We start from the raw sequence: 27,653 nt of genomic DNA on the forward strand, positions 1-27,653 counted from the left end.
AAAGGACTAACATGCATCGTTTTTGCGAAAAGTGGGATCTTAGTGAACTTTTGAAAAAAAGTAGGACCAATTTGAACAGATCCTACGAAAAGAGGGACCAAAATACGTATTAAACCTACCTTATAATAGCAATGGCGAACTCAAACGAAGCAAAAACCTAAACGAAAGATCGAAAGAAAGTGATCCGACATCTAATTACTAAAAAAATCCAATTTGGCGCTACTTTTTGGGTATTTTGCCAGCTTACTGACGTTTGGGAAAGGCGATCTGACGTCTAATGTGTATTAGACGTCGCCCCGTCTATGTTCGACGTCTAATGACTGAAAAAATGACCTTTCAATCCTGATTTTGTAGCTTCATGGTAGAGGAGGCGATGTGATGACTTGGGCCAAGCCCCTCAACTAGTCAAAGAACCATTAAGCATAGAATAGTTAAAAGTTACAACAAATTTGTGAGAATGCATCTCTAGAAGGCCAAACCTGAGTTTATTCACTTAAAATGCCAACCCAGAGCTAACATAAAGTTTCACTATGAATCACTTCAAGCCATGAAGAGGAATAAAAGCTTGAAAACAAGTAACCGTGAGGCGCTCAGCGCCACCCCTTCACCACTTAGCGCTGGCGGAGTCTGTCTTTCCAACACGTTTCTTATGCTTTTGGATGCATCCAGCACATGTTTTGCACCAACCCACGTGGACTGTGATCCGTAGAATATGGATAATAATCTGTTGTGTACATCTTTCGTGCACAAAGGGGTGAATCATCTATAAATTCACCCACCTCACGTTGTATGACTTACCTTTGAATATATGAGAGAAAACTTTGCTGATGCATTTTCCAGGTCTTTTCTCTGCACCAAGGGTCCCTTTCGACTGCTTCCTCCCTTACCCCTATAGCTTCCTTCCTTGATGGAGGGCCGCCTGAGCTATAGCCGCTTCATTGAAGCACCTCACCCATTCCCAAACAGCCATCAATATTCACTACTTCCGCTGCCAGATTTCCCATTATCCTCCACCGTACTACTTTCACGGTTCTGTGCTGGACAAAGTATCTGGGCACCTCTATCAAGTGGTAATCAAATCTCAGGTTTCTCCAAGAATTGTGAGCTAAGTCCAGTTGCTTTTCATTCCTTCATTGTCATTTATTTCCTTTTTCTGTTTCTGATATGAATGCACACGGTTTCATTAAATTCTGCCACCACTGGATGTGTTTTTAGATTCTGTGAATCTGGTTTTCTATCCAGCTTTTCTTTGTTTTATTGGTATTATCATTTTCATTCGGTTCAGTTTGATACTTGAGTCATTTTATTTTGAATATCTGTCCAGTTTTGTCAAGTCATGTATTATGGTTTAATTGTCATTATTTCCTTATAATTCAACTGAGTGCAAAGTTCACTGGTGGATATCACTAATTGATCCATGTTGAGCACACCAAATGAGCAATGATATGTCCAAAAAAAAGAGCTCAGGTGCTAGCTAGTATCATCAGATGTATGTTACTGCATTTCAAAGTGGCTATAATCTGTTTCAATAATTTTTCTGTTTCAAAACAGTAGCGTCAATGCAGAGTAAAAATTTTATGTTTGGTTGAGTGGTATTTAGGTGCAGACCAGTTAAGCTACGAATTGCCAATACAAGAGCTTGGCTGCACCTCAAGAAAACATTCCAATCTGAATATAGCAGTTGGCTGATCTGCTTGTCTTTGTTTAAGCTGGTTTTGAGTTCAAATTCTGGTTTTAGCACCTAGATCTTTGCTAGCCATCCATTACATTGTTATGCTACTTTGAGAAATTTTCATTTGTTGTCTTTGAGTCAAATTCATTGTCCAAAATTTGTTTGAAACACTACCTTAAAATTTGGATGCTATAGTTGCTTATTTTGGAAATTCAGAAGAACTGAATGAGTCAAACTGCATTACAAGCTGAAACTGCCAAGAAAATTAGTTCAAACAAGTTTGTTTTCATCAACTAAACCTTTTTGTGAGAAATTAAATAGATCATAAACTGTTATGTGTATTTTCACTATCTCACTCATCCAATTTTAAGCACATTTTGGCCAAAACTAGTTGCTGCAGCAAATTTATCAAAACTGAATTGGTGAATTAGTTATTATTTGAGGGTTGTAGCAAAAGCATGGGTCCATATAAAAGAATTGAAAACATTCAAAAGAGTTTGGAATGACATTAGAAAGCTAACTGACCAATGCAACCAAATTTCAAAATCTGAAATTCCAAATTCAGAATTCTACACCAAAAAAAAATTGAATTTTCTTTGAGACATTTTAACAAACAGTTTGTAAAATCTGCATTGCACACCTGATTTGAGTCCAATTTCAACTTGTGGTATTTTCTTGCTTTCTTAATCCACTCTAGAACTAATTCTAGGATAATTTTGAGGTACCTCCTTGTTTGTTAACCGATTAATTGATTGATTTTACATTCTTGGCCATCTTGCACACAAACTGTTCGACAAAAGGTTGTGTGCTGCTGTTACTTTGGGTTCATTTTCTGGTAGCAATGCAGTTCTGTGCTTGCTTTAAAATTGTGTTGCTGTGATATGTGTAAGGTGTTTTATGTTAGTGCAGCATAGCAGAGACCTATACATCCAAGGTAGCTTCTTAGGAAGTGGAGTAAAGGTGGAATCAAGTGCAGAAACCCACTTTTGGTGTAGCAGTTTTCACGGCCACACCTGTCCAATTATTGTGCTTTGCTACAACAACAGACCTTACTCCCTAGCAACTGCGAGAGTTGTATTGAAGTTACACAGTTCACCCTTTTGAGAAGCTAAAGCTGCATAGTCTCTCTCCCCTTCTCCATTTGTGCACTTTGTATTTGTTTCCTCATTTTAATCTCTTGTTATTGGCCATTAAGCAAGTGACTTGGAAGAATTCACAAGTGTTCTTCCATCACTTGCAAAACTTTGCTTTCAATTTGCTCATTAAAATTGATAAACGGTTCTTGTGTCTTGGATCCAAAGTTCCAAGCCTCATCTAGGAGACCTCACTTCTTTCAATCCTTGTATGCGCGTAGGAAAAGTCTCAGAGTCCGCTCTTAGAGTTTAGTTCTTCTCTTCATGTTTGTTTGTTGTCTCTAGATTTTTAAGTGAATTTAGAGGTAATTTTGACTTAAGGAATTTTAGTAAGTAACTAGGAACATATTTGGCAAGGCAAGACTTGGTATTTAAGCAACCTACACGGTTCACCTCTCTTACGTGGAATATTGGTCTCAAGTGAAAACCTTCTTTTTCCTTACTTCAAGAAAACCTTTTTATTCATAAAAATGTTTGGAAGACATTCCCCTAGGATCAACAACTCCCCCGAAGAACAATTTTTCTTCCAAACTTTAGTCAACAAACTTAACGAGATTGATAGAAAAATAAGTCAAGGAAAAGACCATAGAGAGCTCCATAATGCTAGGGTTCAAAATGAGTTGAGAATACTAAGAGAGGAACAACCCAGAGTAGGGAGAGGTCTAAGGGAAGTTACAGTGCATACTCCCAATGTGACAAAGATTCCTTAAGGGTAGGAGAGTATTACCAACAACCCTCTTCCTCCAAAAGACACAAGAGAGAATTTCAACATCTTCCATCCCCTAAGGAAGTTAATCTAGTGTTACCTCACTTCCATGGAAGACATAATGTTGAGGCTTACCTAGATTGGGAGAGGATGGTGGAGCAAATCTTTGCTTGCCACAAAGTAGGAGAAGAAAGAAAAGTCTCTCTTGCCACCTTAAGCTTTCAAGGGTATGTAATGTATTGGTGGACTGCTTTAGTTCAAGAGAGACTAAGACGTCAAGATCCTTCAATAGAATATTAGAATGATCTTCAAACTGACCTTAGGAGAAGACACATGTCCTCCTATTATAAAAGAGAACTTATAGATAAGCTTCAAAGGTTGCAACAGAAATCTATGACTGTGGAAGAATATAGGCAAAATATAGAGCTATACAAAATGAGGGCAAGAATTGTTGAGAGGGAAGAGATCACCTTAGCCAGATTTTTTAATGGGCTAAATTTTGACATAAGGAATGAGGTTGAATTACTACTGATGACAAATTTATGAACACCGAAAACGGCGCCACAAACTTGTTTGACCCTCGGCAAGTGTGATCGAATCGTATCAAGTAATAAACTCGGTAAGACCAAGTATCGTTCTCCCAAAGGACTCACGGCCTAGTTAGTTATTTGATTCGTTGATTATTTAAGACTTGTGAACGATTGATTGTAGGTTTTTAATGCAAAAGACAGTAATTAAACATGTATGCATGAATGTGATCAATGGCAAAAAGAGTAAAACAAACACGGGATGAATTATATGGATGAGTATGTTGTTGGGGTTATCAATTTCATCTTATCCACTCTCATATACTTTAGGAATTCATCAATCTTTTCATCAATGTTAATGCCACTCTCCAAATTACCTTGTCAAGAAGGCCTATCCTTAATTACGAGTTCATTCAATTTCTAGCATTCCTAGTAATTAGTTCTGAAGTGCAGGAGCTTAAAGGCAACCAATATGCTATTGGGAGAAATTCCACGGATCTAGACTTCCCCGTACGTTCCCATATCGACAAAATCAATGATCATGACAATGAATGAGTCAAACAATGCATGCTTTGAGCAAAGAGGAAAAATCCTAACAATTAATGAAAGAAAGCATGTATCTCAAATAAGATTTTTAAACACAAATTCCATATATGAGAGTTTCACAAGATTACATTGATCCCCCAACAACAATACAAGGTTTAGTTCATCATATTCATGGTGAATCTAGATGAACAATGATGAAAGAATGAAAGAGAGAGAAAAACCCTAGAAAGAGAAGAGGAGAGCCGTCACCATCTCCCAATCTACCCCAAAGGGGTGAAAAGTGTGTTTCTGCTTCCTCCCAGCCAAAGATCCAAACCCTAAGACGTGCAAGTCCTTAAATAGGGCATAAAAATAACATAAAAAAAGTCCAAGCCCATAAAAACCAAAGAAAACCGGTCCAAGCCCACTTAGAATGGCACTCAACGGTATTTTACCGCTGAGCGGTAATACCGCATGATCCATTTTGCCCCCAGCTACTGTTTTTGCCCCTCAGCGGTGATTTTGGCACCTGAAAAGTGCCGCTCAGCGGTATTTTACCGCTCAGCGCCACTCGGTCACACTTTTTCTGCGTTCTGGTTGATTTTTTAGCATTCTGGTTGACTGGTTGACTTTTCTGGTTGACTAGTTGACTTTTCTGGTTGACTGGTTGACTTTTCTGGTTTCTGGTTGACTTTTCAGCACTCCAATCATTCGGTACTTCAATTCTTCTTTCAAATCATTCAATTAGCCTACAAAATCAAGGGAATCTTGCACAAAACCATTAAATTCACTTTCAACTCTCTTATTCACAAAACTAAAGCAAAAATATGAGTTCAAGCTAGTTTCTAAGTCTTAAAGGTTGCTTTTAGTATTAATTTTAAGCATAAAAATAACGGTTTTTCAACCGTTATCACAACCCCAAACTTAAAACTTTGCTTGTCCTCAAGCAAACAAGATGTAACTCAATCTTCCATCAATCCATATAATGGTTCACCACATTCAAAAATCCTTCTTTCAAGACAAGTAAATACTCAATTTAGCTTATCATCAAGACTTCAATCAAGATGTGCACATACTTTTAGTGATCACTCAAACACATACTATCCAACAAATGCTATTTTCATGAATGATCAATTAACTAAGCAAAGATGTTCTTATGTGTTCATGGAATCTATCCTCTCTAGATAAAGTGTTTCACTCAAACACACAAGTGTATAGGAGATATTCACTCATTCACTCTACTATTACAATGTCACATGAATCAACTTTGCCTTTCATTTAACCATAATAAAAAACACTTACAAGCACACATCATCACAAGGACTTTTCAATGGCTTATAATGTGGCTAGGCTAGCAAGAAAATTGGTTTTTCTAGATCACAAAACCCTTGAGTTAAGAGAATCATATAAACACAACCATTCTTACTTATTCCCAACTTTCCTCTGCATTGAGCTTTTCTTTTTCTTCTCTTTTCTTTCTCTTTTTCTTTTTCTTTTCACATACTTAATTCTTAGCTTTTAGCTCAATGCTTTCAATTTCCCTTTCATAACTTCCCAGCAACCCCAAACTTGGACATTTGTCAATACCACAAAATATTTTCTACATAACTCAAGGTAAAGCTTTTCACAAGGGGTTTTCAAATTATGTTCAAGGCTACGAGTTCAAATGATAGAACACATCATGCTCTCTTTTAGTGGGCTAAATTTATGAATTTGGCTAATAAAAGGGTTACCAACAAATGGCCTTGATCATATGATGCAAACAAGCAAGTAAATCAATCATAGAAAACCTGGGCAAAGTCATTCATGCTTTCACAGTAATAGTATTCAACAATAACAACTCTGGAGCTCAAAACCTCACATATAAGATCATTCACATTCCACATATAACATCCTGCTTAGAATCATAATCACAATCACAACATCTTGCATTTGTTCACAATGCTTGTGAACCACCTGTATAAGCATATAATGTGCACATTCTCAACATCAATCAATATCAAAGCATCATCAGGCATTACTTATCAAACAACAATCATAAGCAAACCATCATAACAGACAAAATTTCCAATTGAGTACATCAAACCCTATTCTACAAACATAAGTGATTGATAAAACAAATCCTACTCTAGTGCTTTGAAAAACTCAGCCCCATCAATGATGCTCTCTCCCAACCCCAAACTTAGATGGAAAACTAGTGAGAAAGTGAGTGGAATGGAGATTTTCTAAAGAGGAATGAAAGGAAAAATGTAGAGAACCTTTGTAAAAGTGTTTAGGAGTGTGTGTGTAGAGAAGAATCTGGAAATAGAGGCCAAAACGTGACTTAGGGTATAAAAATATCCTAATGGGCTCGGGTTCCGCTAAAGGGCAAGCTAAGCCCATTCTGCGACACTACCGCTCAACGGTAGTTTGTTGCTCAGCGGCACTTTCGTGAAGTGCTCTTCTTCTTCCAAGGTTAACCTAGGTGCCTCCTACTCATGCCCCTCACTTGCTCCCTGTAATTATGTTCTCAGATCACTCAAACATTCAATCCCTATCATGCAACTAAAGCAGAATCAAAACAAATAATACAGATAAAATCAATCAACTTGGGTGCCTCCCAGGTAGCGCTTGTTTAACGTCACGAGCCTAACCCAAAATCCTCCAGCACCCTTTAGTAGATGCAAATCTTTCTTACCAACACCCATCAGTAGGTGTATACAAAGATAGTATCCTTCAGTAGATACTCTTTTGCCTAACATCCATTAGTAGATGTAAACCCTATAACAAACTTATAACAAAAACAAAAATACCCAAAAGTTATAAATTACATCACCAAACCAAAAATTAAAAGTTCTTAAATCACTGGGTTGCCTCCCAGCAAGCGCTTTTTTAACGTCACTAGCTTAACCCAAAATCCTCCAGCACCCTTCAGTAGATGCAAATCTTTCTTACCAATGATAGGTGTGAACTTTGCTTATATTTGTTCCTTAAATTGTCGTGCTTTTGAGGTAGTTTTAGTGTTAATTCTCATGAAAAGTATATAAATGTTGATGTAAATATAGTTTTGATTGTTTAAATGTGTTTTGATGTTGTTGTTTGTTTATTTTGAAGTAGAATAAGGATTGGATACTATCAAAGACTTGGAGCGCGTCATTTGCTAAGGCAGAAGGATCAAATAACCAAGCCTGAACGGACACTCGTCGCCCAGCGAACGAACGTTCGTCGCCCAGCGAGTGGGCGCTCGTCCAGCGGAGAAGTCCAACGAGGACGCTCGTCCAGCGAGTGGACGCCCGTTACCCAGCAAGTGGACGCTCGCCCAGCGAGTGGACGCCCGTGACTCAACAAGTGGACGCTCGCCCAGCGAGCTGTGGACGTTCGCCAAGCGAGACCCTCGCCCAGCGAGCTGTGGACGTTCGCCCAACGAGCTGTGGACGTTCGCCCAGCGAGCTGTGGACGTTCGCCCAGCGAGAAGAGGCTGCTCGCCCAGCGAAAAATCACTTACAGCCCTTCTCTTTAAAAACGCGATCCAGAGGCAGAGAGAGTCAGTCTTGGAGGGGAGAAGTCCAGAGGGGACTCTGTAGCTCACGTCCAGCTCGTTTTGGGTGCTTCCAAGGTGGAAAATCACCACTTTCTACCATCCAATCCATCGTTTATCGCTTCTATGATGTATATGTGTAGCTAGAACTCCATTTCACTGGGGTTGAGAGTAAAATTCTGAACTTCTATGTAATTTCTCTATTAATGCATGAACTTGTTTGAATTATGTGTTCTATCTTTATTATTCATGCCTACGATGGGAATCTGAGCTATTTGAACGGTTAAATCATTGGGAAATGTATGAGACCGCGGACCTAAGATAGAACTGCTAAAGGATTTCAAGTCCTAGACATAGGATGGAATTTTTAGTCATCTGTGACATTGTGTTTAAGGCAAATCTGATAACTGAATTAACTAAGGGATTAGTAATTTAGTTTGAGTGATTCTGAACTGTCATCTGAGGGATCAGAGGCTGCATGCGCCTAGGATGTCGATGCTTAATTTTGAGGAATTGTGTTAGTAGAAAATTACCGGAGTGATGAACTTGAATTTCAACCCCAGTGAACTTTAATTCGACTGTTTTTACCACTTTAATTTCATCTGTTTGCCAATCTTAATTTGTGTTACAAAATTACGTTTAATAATCGTTAAATTAGTAAACTTTAACAATCTGTGAATCAAAACAAATCTCTTGGGAAAACGATATTCGGACTTACCGATTTATTACTTGAACGATCCGGTACGCTTGTCGAGGTCTCAACAACCAACACCCATCAGTAGGTGTATCAAATATAGTATCCTTCAGTAGATACTCTTCCGCCTAACATCCATCAGTAGATGTAAACCCTGTAACAAACTTATAACAACAACAAAAATACCCAAAAGTTCAAAATTACATCACCAAATCAAAAATTAAAAGTTCTTAAATCACTGGGTTGCCTCCCAGCAAGCGCTCTTTTAACGTCACTAGCTTGACCCAATAAAGCTCATGTTCCATCTTCTTTTTCTTCTTTCTAATGAATATCTTCAGAAATTTGATCAAACCAGGAACCTGTTGCAATGTCTCAATCATAGGAACTTTAATCTCCAATTTCTTGAAGATTTCCATAAAGCGCTCAAATTCCTTCTTCTTATGATACTTCTTTAGATGGGGACGAGGTTTTTCATATGATTCTTTCTTTTTTTCCTCTCGTCCTCTTTCTCTTTTCTCTCACTTTCTTTTTTTCTTTTCTTTTTCTACTCACCTTCTCAATCTTCACACAAATTTTCTCTTCTTCTTTCTCTTCTCTCTCTTTTCTCTCTTCTTTTTCCAACTCAACTTTTTCAACATTTACACTCACTAGCACTTTACACACTTCCCTGGGGTTAACCTCAGTATTAGCCCCAAAATTCTTGTCAGGCCTTTCTTCCAACAGCTTATTAATTTGACCCATTTGAATCTCCAAGTTCGTAATAGCAGCTTCAGTTCTCTTTTGAGTGGATTCAGTTGCCTGTATGAATTGCTGAAGAGTTTCTTCCATCCTTATTGATCTTTCATTAAGTATAGAAATCTGTTGCCATAAGGTTGGTTGTTGCTGTTTCTTGTTAAATTGCCCAGTTTGTCCAGCTTGCCCACTTTGTCCTTGACCAATACTTGGGTGTGGTTTCCACCCTTCATTGAAGTTACCCTGACAGTATGGAAATTGATTGGCCCTGAAGTTAACATCCTCCAAAGCTTCTACTGGAAAGGCGCATTGACCATTGACATGGTCACCTCCACATAATTCACACAACTGTAATTGAACCTGTGCAACAGCCTTTAACTCTTTTGGCAGGTGTGCAAGTGTTTTTGTGAGATTCTCCAATTGTTGAGTTAGTATCTTGTTTTGAGCTAACAAGGCATCATTGGCTTTGATCCATGGTTGAGTGAGGTTCCCATTGAGATTACTTTGGTAGAATTGAGTGCCCATATAGTTAAATTCTTGTCTGAATTGCATCCTGTAAACATTAGGCACAAAACTCTAGAAAATATTTGTTAGCACAAAAAGATGGAGAAGATAGATAAACCAAAGGATATAATTGAAAAGATAGGAAGATAGGAAATAAAAACAGAAAAATAAAAACAGAAAATAAAATAAAATAAAAACAGAAAATAAAATAAAATAAAATAAAAACCGAAAAATAAAATAAAATAAAATAAAAACAATAAAATATAAACAGAAAATCAAAACAGAAAAAAAAAACAGAAATTCAAATTTCAAAATTCAAGTCAAAGATAATCAATAATCAAACAAATAAACTAGTTAAACCACGAGTCCCCGGCAACGACACCAAAAACTTGATGACAAATTTATGAACACCGAAAACGGCGCAACAAACTTGTTTGACCCTCGACAAGTGTGACCGAATCGTATCAAGTAATAAACTCGGTAAGACCAAGTATCGTTCTCCCAAAGGACTCACGGCCTAGTTAGTTATTTGATTCGTTGATTATTTAAGACTTGTGAACGATTGATTGTAGGTTTTTAATGCAAAAGACAGTAATTAAACATGTATGCATGAATGTGATCAATGGCAAAAAGAGTAAAACAAACACGGGATGAATTATATGGATGAGTATGTTGTTGGGGTTTTCAATTTCATCTTATCCACTCTCATATACTTTAGGAATTCATCAATCTTTTCATCAATGTTAATGCCACTCTCTAAATTACCTTGTCAAGAAGGCATATCCTTAATTACGAGTTCATACAATTCCTAGCATTCCTAGTAATTAGTTCTGAAGTGCAGGAGCTTAATTAAAGGCAACCAATATGCTATTGGGAGAAATTCCCTGGATCTAGACTTCCCCATACGTTCCCATATTGACAAAATCAATGATCATGACAATGAATTAGTCAAACAATGCATGCTTTGAGCAAAGAGAAAAAATCCTAACAATTAATGAAAGAAAGCATGTATCTCAGATAAGATTTTTAAACACAAATTCCATATATGAGAGTTTCACAAGATTACATTGATCCCCCAACAACAATACAAGGTTTAGTTCACCATATTCATGGTGAATCTAGATTTTTTTGATTTTTACTCCTTTCTCATAATTTTCACCTGCATATTAGTTCACAATATGGGAATAAGATAAAGTGTATTTTCTGCGTATCTACTTTTAACAATCTACAAATTTCTATACTAGGGTAATTTTCATTACCCTTTCCCTTTAGGCTTGTATTAAATCATCTATAGAGAGAACTATCCAATTTCTCTCTTTGGTGACAATAAAATGTTCTTCGCACATAGATTCCAGTCAAGTGATTAGGCTCAAACACCAATCAGAATATGAAAATGATACTTTTAGATACTTGTGATTCATGCATAAAATTTGATTTGTACTAATTTGAACACTTCCTCGTTATCTATTTTAGAGTTTTAAGGATAAAATTATTTCTGAGTCCATATACCCCATAATATAGCCACCTATACTGTCCAGACAAAAATTTCTTTAGAACTAACCTCTAACATATAAAACCCTAGGAAATGGTCCTTTTGTCTATTATGATATACTAATAATATTCTAATCCAAGAATCACACAACTTCCAAACTTAGCTAGTCATCCTACATGTGAAAAACAAGTGGCATAATGAATCATCACAAGTTTCACTCATGACACATCTTCTACTATCCAGTAGAATTCCTCTATTAAGTAAATTAGCATGTGTTGCTACTCTATTATGTAATACTCTTCATGAAAAAAGGTGAGATGTGGATAAAGCTCTAATACTCCAAAATGTTTCATACAAAGCTTCTTCATCTATAATCCCATTTTTTTTTTATCTTTTTATATGCAGATTTTAACTGTGTATTCTTGTGTGGCGTCTCCTCTTCAAGCCCATTCATCATCCTTTTTCTTATGCAATGTGCAACCCTTAATGTGTTGCCAAATTTCTTTTACCATTGGTTTCTCCCATTCAAACCACTTTCTTCTCCATAATATGTTCCATTTCCAATTATTTTCACACTAATTTCCAAACTCAATTAGTCTTGCTTTCCTTTTGATTTGAGTTTGCAAAAATTCTAAGATATTTATCCCTCAAAGATAAATCTCCTATCCATATATAGTCCAAAAATAAAATTATATTTCTATCTCCACTTCCAAGTAATATTATTATCAAACCAATCTTCCCACTCTTCATTTTCACATACTTTTCTAAGTCTCCACCATCACGAGTCTAAATCGGATGTTCAGATGGGGAAGCGATAAAATGATTTTCGGAACACATTTCTTGGAAAATAAGTATTGGAATAAAACTAAGATTTTTGGAGTATAGGTAGGAATACTACCCTTAAGTATACATTTTTCTGGATTATACACAAATGCAATAAATCAGGTAATTATATATTGAGGACTCAGGAAAGTGACTAAACACAAATTGGAATGAGTCATTCATTGGAGGATCGAATGGTTTTAATGAGGAAAAAAAATACAAGTACCAGAATTATGCAAATAATAATAAGAAATAGTCCAAAGTGATATAGAAGATGAATGAGTATGGAACAGAGATGACATGCAAAAATACACAGTAAAATTTGCATATACAAAAAACTAATAAATAGCTGCAATGGAGAAAATGCTGAAATTGGCTATGCACTTTGGGAAATAAAAGCTTTGAACAGGACACAGCACTTTTCTTAGAAGGTCATAGTTAATAGAGTAGCATCAAAAGCCTTAGCACAAAATTACCGAAGAAATTTGAAAGAATCATAGTAAAAAATGCATAAATGTTACATAATAGAGATTCACAAACAATATGTATCTTAGGGATTGTCGAGTTACTAAGGATAGATATAAAGTTATCATGGAGTGTACGCATCATAGATCGTTGTGTACATACATCTATGAAATATTGTTATAGTGACTAAAATTTGAAAGTATCAGTGAGAAGGGATAAATTTTCAACCAAGTTAATTACATCATAATTAGGACTAGTAAATCAAGTAAGGTGTATAATTGTTAGGAAGAAAGGTAAAATGGTGTTGTTCTTAAAGAAAAACAAAGGACAGCAACTCAAAGGGAGACTTCAAGTATCATAAATGCATCTGCATCACAAATAAGTACACAAAGATCATACACAACACTATCAAATACAAAATAGAAAGCAATTTTCAAAGTGGATATTAACCATAGGATGGGGGAGATTTTCTGGTGTAGTAACAAATGATGTCAACAAATACCTACATTGGTTCAATAGAATGTTTTGAAAATTGTTATTTTCTTAATATGCTGTTGTTTTGACCAAGTACAACATTTATCTAGAGTTTAGAGAAAGAGAAGATGTATTGATGTATAAACAAAATGCAGAATAAGAGAAAAGGAGAATAAGCTAACTTGACAATTTTAAAAAATATTTATGTAAATTTTTGCTTCATATATATATATTCTTTCAACCGATAAAAAAGTTAGAATGAGAACCTGACAAGAAAATTTTCAGAAATCTATTAGATTTTGATCTTAACTAAAAAAGGTTGTATTTTAATCATAAATTATAATTTGAATTTCATAATAATCTAATAAGAAAATTTGATTCGATAATTGATATGAATTTGAAGATGACGTATTTGATTACTTCATAAAACAATAATTGAGAAAGATTTTGTCGGCACTAAACTTCTAATCAAGTAAAAGGAGTAAGAATAATTGTTTTTTACTGTTGTAATAGGATTTAAATATTTTAGTGAGTGTGGATATATAATCATGGTCATATTTGTCTGGTGCTCCCATAAGTCAAAAGAAGTACAGAAAACGATGAAATTAGCTAGGTTAGAGAGAAATATGCTTGGAATTTTTCGGTAGAAACAAGCAATATGAAGAATCTCTTTCCCTCCCCGATCGTATTTTTTCTTTACCAAAATATATATATACATATATATATATATATATATATATATACAAAAGGGGTTAAATATGTTTTTAGTCCCTAAACTATTGGCCGTTTCTGATTTTCGTCCCTCTTTTAAAGTAAGGTACAATTTGGTCCTTATTCTTTTCGAAACGTTCGTTTTAGTCCTCGAAAACTAAATACTGTTTAAAAATTTGGTCCTCATTTAGCAACAAATGAGGACTAAAACCAAAATTCTGAGGACTAAAACGAACGTTTTGAAAAGAATGAGGATCAAATTGTACCTTACTTTGAAAGAGGGACGAAAACCAGAAACGACCAATAGTTTAGGGACTAAAAACATATTTAACCCTATACAAAAGGTATTTACATAATGGACCGTATAGCCCGGCTAGCCTACGGTTATCTCGCATTAATTGGACGGATGACTTTGAAAATTAAGAAATGGTTTATCTATAGGACGTCCTTAACCAAGTGACAAAGCCGGTTGGAAGAAAGTAAAGACGTCCAGTCACTCATAGTCAGAATATAGATTTGGCTACAAGGATTAAGGTAAATGATAATTAGGGGTGTTGGGCTTAGATTGGGTCGCGATTAACACTTTGTTAATCTCAAGCCCATACTGAAAACTATAAATACAGGTCAAAGGTAAGAGGTAGGGGTACCGTACGGGCAATCACTGACTTTGACATCGGAGAACCTTTGACAGGTACACCTCCGGATGGTGAACAAGAGATTGGAGATTGGAGCAACGACCGAACAGAAACTAGAGAACATTGTGTAGGATTTAGGTAACTCGACCCTATAACCAGAACACATAACATACATATTAAAAAAACTTAATATTGTATATTGATAAGGGTAAATTAGAAGAATAATTTGAAGAGTTTAATTTGTTTTACATTAAAATTATTTGTTTGATAAAGTAATTAAAAAGAATTGAAATTTAAGAAAATTTTGAAACTCCCTCAAATGAACAAAATTAAAGAATTTTAAATGTGTATAGAAATATAAGAAATTTTAAATTTCTCATTTGTACTACACTCTCACCCTATTTACAAAAGTTGAGCTAGAGGGACTATGATGAAGGCTGAGTTTCACCATCTTGAGTTCAAGGTTTAGTCGAGCTAATCTAAACTAAAAGTTGAATCGATTTAATTATACCCAAATTTTGAGATAGGTTAGTAGAGGGAAGTTCAAGACAAGTAAGCATAAGAGAGAGAATGCAAGTTGAATGTCAAGCTTATTTAGCCTAGGCTCAAGGTAAAGCCAATTTGGCCTAGGACTAAGGATGAGTTGAGTCAATTGTGGTCAAATTTCAAGACGAATTGGTTGGATCAATGGTTGAGATTAATAGACTTGAGTTAAGGGTCGAGATCATCACGAGTCAAAGTCTGGTTGAAGGTCCAGGTGAGTTAGTTTGATTGAAGGTCAGAACGAGTAAGCCCATATCGAAGTTCGAGATGAGTCAACTCGGATCAAGGGTTGTGACGAACTACTTTGGACCGAAGGTCGAGTTAAGTTAACTTCCACTGCAAAATAAAGTTATCTAAATATTTTTAAAATAAAAATTTACTTTAAAAAAGAAATTAAATTACAATATACAAGTAAAAAAGTTAAAATATAAAATATTTCAAATATTTTATCCCAACAAACTAACCTAAAAATAAATACAATTTAATTATAAGTAATACTAATATTATATATTTCAATTTGCTTGAAATATTTAATCCAACCACATCTTAAAAGTAGTGTTGTCAAAATAGGTTGAAACCTATAAGTCAACCCGGTCCACCACGAGTTTGGGTCTGGTTGAATTGAAAAAAAATGTTAAATTTTGATGCGAGTCAATTTTGATCCGGTTCACCCGGGTTGAACCCGTGGTGATTGGGGTTGTTCACCAATCCACTTATTCTTTTAGTTTTATTTTTAATGAAATGAAACTAATTAATTATTTAATGAAACAAAAAACATTGCAACTCAAACCCTTATTTTGCCTATGTAAAATCCTTTTTTATATTAATTGGTCCAATTCTTACGGTTTCAATTTGATCGATCAAAGTAACCTGTTATAAGAATCCTGGAAGAAGAGGGTGAAAAAAGTTAAATAAGCAAGTGAGTCAATCCGTTTAATCCACTAACTCGTGATAGGTCAGACTGAATTCAAATTTTTTCGATTCGCTAATAAATAAATCGAATTGGGTTGATTCACTGGCCAATCCGTGTTGGATCAGGTCGAATTGAACCGAGTCACCCGTTTTTGACAATTTTACTTAAAAGTCTAAATAATAACATTAATCCATCGGTTCTATCATTGACCCCAACAAAATATATATAATATAATTGTAATATTAAAAAGCCGGTTTTGAAAACTGATTCTCTATAATTTAAAGAAATCATCTTTAAATAAATTTGTCTAGAAAGCCGATTTTTTATATAGTTTTACACAAGTAATTGATTTAAAACCTTTTTCTAGAGAATCCATTACTATATATATATAATATTATCACGTTTTACAGGAGGTCTTCATTTATTTTATAGTAATGGCGATATAGAGTAAATAAAATATTATTACACACACACACACACATATATATATATATATATATATATATAATATTATCACGTTTTACAGGAGCTTTTCATTTATTTTATAGTAATGGCTATAGAGTAAATAAAATATTATTACATAGCGAATTTTTCCATGAAAAGTGATTAGGTATTTTCATTTTCTTTTGTAGGGTATATAGAAATGGATCCCGGAGATTAATTAATAAATGACTGCTACTGAGCAGGTAAGTTACATTTCTATATAAACGAGATATTGTGTAAATATTCTTCACCATCTCCCACCCTTCGTTGTTTCTTACATTTCTTGATCACAATGTCCCTTTCTGGTAAAATCAGCATTGAAATTGAGGTTCATGCAACTGCTGCAAAGTGGTTCAACCTCTTCGCAACTCAACTCCATGAAGTTCAAAACCTTACCAACAGAGTGCATGAAACCAAGCTGCATCATGGTCGTGATTGGCATCACAATGAATCCATCAAACAATGGACTTGTACAATAGGTAATTAAGCTTCTAATATGCAATGAAAATCTCTTTATATATTTTTTTACTTAAATAGAATTTTAGTTTTTAGATTTGAACACAAAATTCGAATTCATTTCTATTATAAATTTTTATATATTTTAGTTTCTAAACTTTAAAAATAATTGATATAATTCTTTTAATTTAATAAAAATTATTTTTTTAAGTAAACTATGTTTCAAACTCACATTAAGTTTGAATGTATTAAATTATATAAATAGTGTAAGCGTCATTCTGAAACGTGTTTGAAACGTCAGGAAAAGTTTATGAAAAAAAATTCATGAAAAGTTAAATTAGAAAGATTATGGTCAAAACCAACTATATCAAAAGTTGAAATAAGAATAAATTTCAATTTCACATTAATATTAATATTAAGTAATTAAAACATATTTCATCCTTTCTCTTTTTTTAACTTTTAATATTAATGCATTTTTGTTTTTTGCTAATGATATTCTTGATTGGTTGTGAAACGATAGATGGTAAGGTTACAAAATGTCAGGAGAGTATTGAATCTGTTGATGCAGCTCACAAAAGAATCAGCTACAAGCTGTTTGGTGGAGATATTGGTAATAAGTATAAGGTGTTCAAGCTGATATTTGAAGCCATTGATAAAGAAAGTGGTGCTATTATCAAATGGAGCATTGAATATGAGAGGATTGGAAAGGAAGTTGATCCTCCTTATGGGTACATGGAATACCTGCACACTGGAAGTGGAGAGATTGATGGCCATCTTAAGGCATAGCTCTCAAAGTTATGCACAAAATATGTAAGAAATAAGAAATAATGGGCTTTGCCCTCGTGTCTTCATCTGTATAATAAGTTTGTGATCTTTTATGAGAAGGATATGGTTATGTAGATCCTTCGTTTGCATGGAATAAACTACTGAATTTGCATGGAGATGTTTGATATGCAACAATTTGTTGTTTCAAACCTTTTTTCTAAATTAATATAATAAAAGTGATACTGATATCATATATTCCGATTAACAATAATACTAGCAGTAATAAAAATATGTACGCTAATGTATAATTTAACAAACAAAAAATCAGAATTACAAACTGTGAGGGTCCGATAGTTATTGATGGAAGTCCTACATCAATTAGAGATAAGACCAATTTAGAGTATGCAAGTGGATGCAAATCTCACTTTACAAATCGGTTTTGTAGGGTTGAGTTAGGCTTAAAATTCAATTTTAACATGGTATCACAATTATGGTTAAAGCATATCTTAGCAATAATTGTTGTTTGTTGGACATTTGTTTCACCCGCTATCGGGCAACTATAATAGTACATAAATGGGTGCAAACCTCACCTTACAAGTCCGTTTTATGGGGTTGAATTAGACTTAAAATCCACTTCTAATTAGGATCCATCAATAATTAATGATAGTCAAATTTTGTCGATAATTATCCACAAAGTTTTATCAACCAATATTTTCTGACACATTTATAATTGTTGATAATTGTAGAAAGATTTTATTATCCATCTATCTTTATCGCATTTTTATTTACAAATATTTATTGACAAATTTGTAATCGTCAATAATTATCAATGAATTGTGAAATTTATTGATAAAATTTATTAATAGATTTTGGTCATCGGTAACTTGTTGGTAAAATTAAATTATTGACAAAATTTTACTATTATCGATAGATTATATTCGTATGAAATATGTGATTTTATTATAATGACCTTGACAATGATTATACTTGCACATAAAAAAACACCACCAAACAACCTTACGTATATTGCTTTTTGTTATGTATATATACTCACGGTTATATCTTCTCCATAATCTAACTTTCTAATGCAATTTGTGTATGGGAACGTTAACATTTTGTGTTTGATGTATAACCATGCGTTTAAATGTGTTAAACTAAAAATATTTTTTTACCAACCTTACTTTACTTAAATAATACTCCATGGTTTCAAAGTGTACAAATAATTTCTACCCATAATGGTTTGGTTATGATGCACAAAACTTACACTGGTACAAAAATCGCGTACAACGTCGAATATTTTGATCTTTTAACGGCGAATTCGCGAACGACGTCATATTAGGAGACGTTAAATTGATGTCGAATTTTAAAAAATTCGACGTAACGTCGAATTTTGTCAATATTCGATGTTAATCAAATTTTTTTTTTATTTTTTTTAATTAATTGTGATCCTTTTTAACAACTCTACGAGATCTGAAAAGAAGAAAAACAACAAATTTCAAGTTTTTGGTATTTTGTAAAGTATGAACTTTGATCAACAACAAACAAGTTCAATCAAACAACAACAAACAAGTTCAACCAAACAACAACGACAAACAAGTTCAACCAAACAACAACCATAAACAAGTTAAAAAAAACAACAAACAAGTTCAATAAATAAGTTCTTCAAAAACGAAAACTAACCTTCAAAAGGTGGGTTTATCAGAATAAAGTGTCGTCACCCGTGAGAGAGAAAGCAGAATGCATCTATGAAGGACAAGAACAAGAAAATAATCGGTTAAAACAAACGAAAATCATACATAAAGTAGTTAATTAACATGCATTTGTATCAAATGAAAGAAAGATTACCTGTGATGGTCATCAAACTTCGTTCGAGAAAAGTTTGAGAAGAGAAGGGTCTCGTGCGTTAAGATAAAGTTAGTGAATTTTCAATCTCCCGCTTAATTTTTTATAGAATTCACTAACTTTTTAACGTCTAACGCTACAACATTCGACGTTTTATATCATTTTACGTCGAATTACAATTATAAACGACGTTTAATAATTGCATTTATTTAAAGAAATGCCACCGGTCATTTTTAACGTTGGCTATTTAGTGGTTCGACGTTAAACACGTGACGTTATACATTGTTTTTGCACACCTATCACATAATTGCACACTAACTTAGATATAGGACAATCATAAAATAAATGCTTTATATTATGCTTTGCTTGCTTACATATAAAGTATTGCTTATCCATGCTCTTTTATATACTAAATTGTCCTTATGTAATAAGACTTTCAACACAAAATGATGTATATTGTAAAGAGCATTCAAATTCCAAAAGACATTAAACATATCATTCGTGTCCTTTATAGAGAGATTTTGTAACAACTTATATACATATTTTACGGTGAACTCTTCCTCCTCATCTTCTTTCCACACTAAGATATTGTTAGAAACAAGACAATAAAAGAGGAAAGAGAGAAATAAACTACACAAGAATTTAATGTGGTTCAACATACAAATGTCTACGTTCACGACTACACTAGGAACTATATTTTATATTTTTTGTGTATCTCTCAAGCCTTATAAAGGCTTGCTTATATAACTAAATAGATAACAACATTTCACAGTATTAAGCGATGTGAGACTAAATTAAGCTCCATAATACTAACAACTCTCCCACTTGGAGCTTGATTTACATTATCACCTAGTGTAGTTATCTTCATCATCAATTAATCTTGAATGTCAGTTAAGGCAATACAAAGCCTCAACTTGTTTGTTGTGACAGTCTTGGTCAACATATCAATGAGATTCCCTACACTTGGAATCATCGACAAAGACAAGTCTCCATCATTTATCAAGTTTATAATAAAATGATACTTCAATTCAATGTGTTTGCATCTAGAATGAAGAACTGGAATTTTACCAATATATATAGCACTTTGACTACCACTGAACAACGAAGGGTCAACTAGCTTTTTTCCTAATTCTTTTAGAAGGTTCTTCAACCGCATCATCTCCTTTGTTGCTTCTGAGATAGCTACATACTTAGCTTCAGTGGTTGAGAGAGAGACTCTTCATTAAAGTTTAGACTTTCAACTAATAGTTGTACCACCGAACGTAAAAATGTAACATGTTGTGCTCTTTCTACCATTCAGAGTTTCTCCCAAGTCTACATCAAAGAACTCTTATAAAGTGAGATTGCTTTTTCTAAAAGACAAACGCATCTTTGAAATGCCCCTAAAGTATCTCAATATTCACTTCACACCTTATTAATGCTCCTTCTGGGATTTGATAGAAATCTACTTACAACTCTCACTACATGTGTTATGTCAGGTCTACTGCAAACCATAGTATACATCGAGCTCCCTACTACAGATGCATAAGACACTTTAGACATGTAAGATTCTACTTCATTTGTCTGAGAAGATTTCCCTTTTGAAAACTTTAAGTGAGTTTCCATAGGTGTACACCTGGTTTTAGCAGTTCCAACATTGAATATTCTAAGAAATTTTCTATATATTTCTCCTAAGATAAGTTCAAAATACCTACAGATCTATCCCTGAAAATTCTCATACAAAGAATTTGTTTGGCTAGGACAAAATCTTTCATTTCAAAATTTTCTAACATTTGTTTCTTCAACTTGTTAATTTCTACCATATTAATTCTTGTAATTAACATGTCATCAACATATAAAGTAAGGATGATATAACTGTAAACATATTTTTTACATAACAACAATGATCTTTTGTACATCTGTGAAAACCTAAGTTTCTCATAAACTTATTAAACTTCTTGTACCATTGTCTATGTGCTTGTATTAATCCATACAAGTTTTTATGAAGCTTGCATATAAGATTCTCCTTTCCTTGTGCTTTAAAACCTTATGATTATGCCATAAAGATTTCCTCCTCAAGATCCCCATGTAGGAATGTAGTTTTAACATCTAACTAAACCTTTTGAGATCATGAGTTTCACTCCTTTCTCACTCATATGCATAAGCCTTTGATGCCACAAAGAGGAACTATTTCCAACTTTTGCAACTGGTATCATATTCTCATCTACAATCATGTAAAGAGATCATTTCTTCTTTCCACGAGTAAAACCAATATTTCCTTCCATTACCTTCCAATGTCCATCTCCAAAGGTGGTGCCCCTCATCATCCAACTGTCCATTAGAGTTTTTGATATCAATATGACCTCTTCCCACAATATCAAGAGATTTTCCATCTGTAAGGTAAATCTTCCCAAACTTTCAAAAACATAGTTGGCTAATACTTCTAAGGAAGGTGTAGTATGAAATGACGCACCAGACTCCATAATCCATGAGTCAGTAGAACTATCTAAACTACATAATAATACATTTATAATTTCATTTGTTGTTGCATTTGCTAATTGATCATCATATTGTTTATTTTTGTTGTTGTTCTTCCATGAAGAACAACATTTATTCGTTAAGTGACCCTTTTTCTGGCAATTTCAACAAGTGATATCATTCCATACTTTTCTTTATGGTCTCCTTCTAGACTTTAATCTTCCTTTGCCTTGACTACGACCTTTTTGACTTTCTTTCTGTATTTTTAGCACTCAACGTTGCCCTAAGAATTACTAATTGCACTAACAGTTACACCCCAACTTTCCAAAAGAGATGATAATAAGACTAATGCTTTCACCTCATCATCAAAAGTTATCTACACTGATGCTAATTAAGCAATACTTGCATTAAATTCAATAATATGATGAGTAACCGAGTTACCTTCACCCATTTTGAGGTTGACTAGCCTGCAAATAAATACACTTTATTAGCTGTGGATGGGTGCTCATAGGTATTTGACAATGTCTGCATCAAATTTGCATTGAAGAAAGCTCTCACAACTTCTCTAAACCAAGATTCCTAAGAAAAGAAAACAAGAAAACCACTCATTTTCGGATGTGGAAGATGAGACAAATAAATAACATGATTTAACATAAAAATGCCTACGTCCACAACTACATTAGAAAATATATTTATGTATTTGGTATATCTCTCAAGCTTTATAGATGATTGTTTATATAGTTAAATAGATAATAACATCTTATATTATTAAACGATGTGAAACTAAATTAAGATCCACATTACTAACAGATATTTCACTATCACAATCAAATTTTAGTTATTTATAATATGTCTTAATACCTTTTCTATGGTATGATATTAGCGTATTATTCTATCCCTCCTCCAAGATTTCAAATTAAAGTTTTGTCTCACAATTCTAAACTGTCCAATGATGTTTTCCTTTTGATATAGCACAGAAGTGAGGAAACTATTATTAAGTATAATTTGTGTCGAAATCTTACTATACATTAATATAGATTTTAGTGCTGATAAAGAAAAAATAGGATGTGGGAGGAAAGAGATCTTAGTAGATATTGCTTGTTTCTACCGAAAAATTCTAAGCTTAGTTCAGGCTCTCTAGCCGAAGTTCGATAGTTGTGCCATTCGTCCGCAGGTATCTTTTCCACAAGAACCTTTTATGTCTCCCACAGGTAAAATTAATAACTATTTTGTGCTAAGTTATGAACTGAATAATTGTTCTTTAATAAAGTAACATTAATATTGACTTTGACAAATAGGAAAAGAGGAGTTATTCAACTCCTCCTCCACCGGGGGATAACATGGATGACACACATCCATGTAGTTATATGTTTTGGATGATACAATGAGAAAACTAGTGGCCCGTAGTTGAGGTAACCACAGTTCTTCATGGTATAAAGGTATCAAATAATGATGTTAAGGTCATGGTAAAAGAAATTCTCGTATCAGTTGTTTTAGTTTTTATGTCGATAGATGACGTATATATCATGACACAAACATTTTAATCTTTCCTCGACTAGCCTAAAGATTAGGTTGGTTCTATTTCTGACACTCCGATATGAACTCCCAAACCTACCATACACTACTCAATTTTTAATTTTACCTATTATTTATGTTCGAACTTAAATTATTTTCCATGTAACAATAGTCACATCGAGAGGAAAGTCCTAAACCCAATAAGTTTCCTCTATCTGGGAGCAATCCTCTTGGTACATTCCACTAGCTTGTTGACATCATAAGTGATAAGTCGATGTCGGTTCCATGAGATGCTAATGTATTTGGGACAAACATTAACATCTCACTGTAGTTGTTTAAGCAAGATGTCTTAGAACTTGCATCGAGGAAAGAAGAACTAATATTACCTTTGTTTAGTTATGGATGACATTGGTCTCTAAACCATTATTTATATTTAATTGATTTATCTAGTTACTTATATCAAGTAAATTTTTTGTGTTTAAGTATATGTTTAATGTTAGTAACAAAATTGGGTTGAATGATGTATACGAGTTCATAGACCCCCAACTCACTATGAAGATAAGAAGTTTGATGACATCTAAACATACATTACCAAATGCTTTAAATGTTGCGTAAATGTAGTTTATTGACTTGTAATTATAGTCCATCATTTTTAAAGTATAACAATGAAGTTATTTTCAATTTAGATGTCATTTGCAACTACTTGTGGTTTTCTAGAAGGACAACATTATTATGTGGTTTCTCTCCTTGCAAAAGTCTCCCACAACCATCTAAGACAAGTAATAGATTCGTAAGAACCTCAATGATATGAACTTTCTTTGTTATATAAGTGTATCTTAAAAAAATTTCTTTATCATAGTTCATTTATTAGATATAGCGTGTTGTTAGAGAAATCAACTACTAAGGCAAAAAAGTTTGCATGGTTGTCCCTCCAAAGATTTTGAGTATTTATATTCTGTAATTTACCTTATTTCAGTTTGATATGAAATGTTGAACAAAAATCATTAAGAATTACCAGAAATGGGGAAGGTGTAACCCCTACTCACCTTTAGGAATTCCAAAGCACGTTTTATGTGAAAGCATATATTTTATATAACATGTAAAAAAATCCAGGGGATTTAAAAATCAGAGCGCGTTCTGTAAGACACCTTTTATAAAACATGTACAAAAATCATTTCAATTTATTAGTTAATAATAGATGACAACAATAACTCACTATCATCCATTAACTTTGGAATGAAAAGACCGTGAACAACTGCCTCAATTGTTTATATGGAACAGCCTCAGAGATATGCTTCAACGTATCACTGAAACATATAGAATTGTTTTGAGCGGGAAACATTATACACATGAGAAGATAATAATTGGTATATGATAAATAAAATAATAACAATAGTAGTACTAGATATATGGTATAAGATAGATTTGTTTTTCCCAGAAAATCTGATTAGGTACTTTTTTTTATGGTAGGGTATCGAAATGGACCCCAAAATTTAATTAATCATTGGATTGCTATGGGCAGGTAAGTGTTGTTGCTATATAAGAGGGGATATTGGTGGCAATATAATGCACCATATCTCCCACTCTTCTTTGTCTATCTCATAGTTTTCTGCTTCTTGTTTATGATCATGGCTCTGGGTGGTAGAATCAGCATTGAAATTGGGGTTCATGCAACTGCTGCAAAGTGGTACAACATCTTTGCAACGCAACTCCATCAGGTTCAAAAACTTACTGATAGAATTCACCAAGCCAAGCTGCATCATGGTCAAGACTGGCACCACAATGAGGCCATCAAACACTGGACTTATATCATAGGTAATTTATCTGTTTTGTTACCTTATTTTTAATCGTAAAATAATTTATAAATATTATTTGTTTTGCAATTGCTTGAAATAGAACAGATGGTAAGGTTAACACATGTCAGGAGAGTATGGAGTACGATGAAGCGAAGAAAATAATAATCTTCAAGCTCTTCGGTGGAGACGTGGCTAAAGAGTTCAAGTTCATTAACCTTGTATTTGAAGCAAGTGATAAGGAGAATGGTGGTGCTAATATCAAATGGACTGTTGAATATGAGAGGCTTAGTGAAGAAGTTCATCCTCCATATGGCTACATCGAGTACCTCTACAAATGTACTGTGGATATGGATGCTCACCTCAAGGCATAGCTTCGAAAAGTTATGCATAAAATTAAGAAAGAAATAATGATCTTGGCCTTAGGTTAAGCGCTTATCCGAAGAATAATAATAATAATAATATATCTGTGTGAAGTTTGAGGAGAAGGATGGTTATGTAGATCCTTCCTTTGGGTGGAATAAAGTTGTCAGTGTGTTGCATTATTATGCGTAAAACTGTTCAGTGTGATGCATATGAATATTAAGGAGTATTTATGATTTGTGTAGAATCTTTCATCTTTTGTGCTTTTCTATTGATTGAATTTACTGATTTTGTACCAACATATCATTGTGAAGTACCAACATTTTATTGTCATTATAATGCATCTCTGCTTTATAGTGATGTACATTGCTAACACCTTTCAGGCATTATAATGATGCACGTTGGTCCTACTTACGCACTTATTGCATTGATTATCCGATATTTTACAAGTGAAAAATAAACTATAATTACACACTTTTCATTTAATTCACACATTGCATTTAATATGTTTATTTATTATTTATTATTCTTCAACTTATACTAAGATTTCTCCAATATTTACTATCTTTGTTAGCTAATTTATTTATAGAAAAAATAACATTAAAATTTTGTAACAAGAAAAGAAAACTCTATCCAAATCTCTAGAATAAATTAGCCGTCTTCTTACATGTTTCTCTCCATTAGGTGATATTTGAATATCATTTGATGAAAAAAATATTTATCTTTCGAAAACTTTATATTTTAATAGGATCATTTTCTACTAATATTGAGCTTTATATTAGTGAATAACAGTACAAAAAGTTTTGATTTTTGATATTTAACCTTTTATTCAATATGACACATTGTCGTATTGAAAAGAAAAAAATGTTAACCTACCTCCTTTTACTTGAATTCCAAAGAGTGAGACATATGTATAATACATAAAACATGAGAATAAATTAATAAATATTGAGTAATATATTAGCCGAACTATTAAAACAATGTTCAAGAAAGTCAAGGAATAGAATCACTAGATCAAAAGTTACGGAGTGAAAAACAAAAGATAAATAGAAATTGATTAGTAATATAACAGAATAGTAACCACTATTTTTTTCCTAAAAACATTATGATTTATTTATTGAAATGAGTTGTTAACTCATTAAATATCACTTTTAATACCAATAAATATTATTAGTCACTAATAATTGTAAAATCCCACAAAATGATATTTTAGAAGTGGTGGTAGTCTAAAAATAGTGAGATTCGGTTATTTTAATATTAAATGATTTATTTGTAAATAGTTTTGTTATAAACGAGTTTCATTATTTTAAATCATATCATCTTTCTAGAAACTACTTTTCTAGAGTTCTCTCTACCTTCTCTCTAAGAGTTCTAACTCCTGAATCATCTTTTTGACGATCAGGAGGTACCTAATCGATCACGACAACGATGTCTACATTTCTATTCGATCAGTTTCTTTAATAAAGCAAGTAAGTTTTGACTCATTTTTCCCCGTTACCAAATCTGTTTTAGAGAAATATTGTACTATCGCATATGTAATCATGTCTTCCTACTAGTGTAAAACATTGATTGCAAAAAGACGTTGTATTGCAACGTTGTATTTGGCAAAGTTAATGTGCTTTATTGCCAACGGGAAGAATTTTGAGCAACGATAAAAAATTCCTTAAGTGCTCCAACGTTCCAAATTTAATGTTTTTATTTTCTTTTATTGGTTTTATTCTCTCCTAGCTCTATAAATAGAAAGCTCTTCCTCCTTTCCAAAAGACACCTAAATCAGTCTTCTCTCTTTCTTCTTTTTCCTTTTCCTCTTCTAAAATTATTCTGAGTTATTTTTATACTCCTTTGAGAGATCCTTGCTAGTTCTGAGATCCTCAGAAATATTCTAAGAAGTTCCTATTGTATCCTGGGGGACTT

At 33.5% G+C, this 27,653-nt stretch overlaps 2 protein-coding genes and 1 long non-coding RNA gene across 3 annotated transcripts; all 3 read left to right on the forward strand.

Moving 5' to 3' along the window:
* The first annotated feature begins 536 nt into the window (after window positions 1-536).
* LOC128196531 (uncharacterized) lies at window positions 537-2,972 on the forward strand. Its single transcript, XR_008248944.1, has 2 exons — window positions 537-1,070; window positions 2,582-2,972. It is a non-coding gene; the product is annotated as an uncharacterized LOC128196531 (long non-coding RNA).
* A 13,825-nt stretch (window positions 2,973-16,797) lies between these two features.
* On the forward strand, window positions 16,798-17,945 carry LOC108340135 (MLP-like protein 43). Its single transcript, XM_017577358.2, has 2 exons — window positions 16,798-17,027; window positions 17,525-17,945. Exons 1-2 carry the CDS (start codon window positions 16,841-16,843, stop codon window positions 17,788-17,790), a joined length of 453 nt encoding a protein of 150 aa, XP_017432847.1. The 5' UTR covers window positions 16,798-16,840; the 3' UTR covers window positions 17,791-17,945.
* Window positions 17,946-25,157: 7,212 nt separating this feature from the next.
* On the forward strand, window positions 25,158-25,986 carry LOC108340049 (MLP-like protein 28). The gene is made up of 2 exons (XM_017577276.2): window positions 25,158-25,398; window positions 25,485-25,986. The coding sequence occupies exons 1-2, from the start codon at window positions 25,206-25,208 to the stop codon at window positions 25,748-25,750; spliced, it is 459 nt and encodes a 152-aa protein (XP_017432765.1). The 5' UTR covers window positions 25,158-25,205; the 3' UTR covers window positions 25,751-25,986.
* Window positions 25,987-27,653: the final 1,667 nt, after the last annotated feature.

The sequence above is a fragment of the Vigna angularis genome, chromosome 5 (genome assembly GCF_016808095.1).
Source record: "Vigna angularis cultivar LongXiaoDou No.4 chromosome 5, ASM1680809v1, whole genome shotgun sequence".
Classification (NCBI taxonomy): Eukaryota; Viridiplantae; Streptophyta; class Magnoliopsida; order Fabales; family Fabaceae; genus Vigna; species Vigna angularis.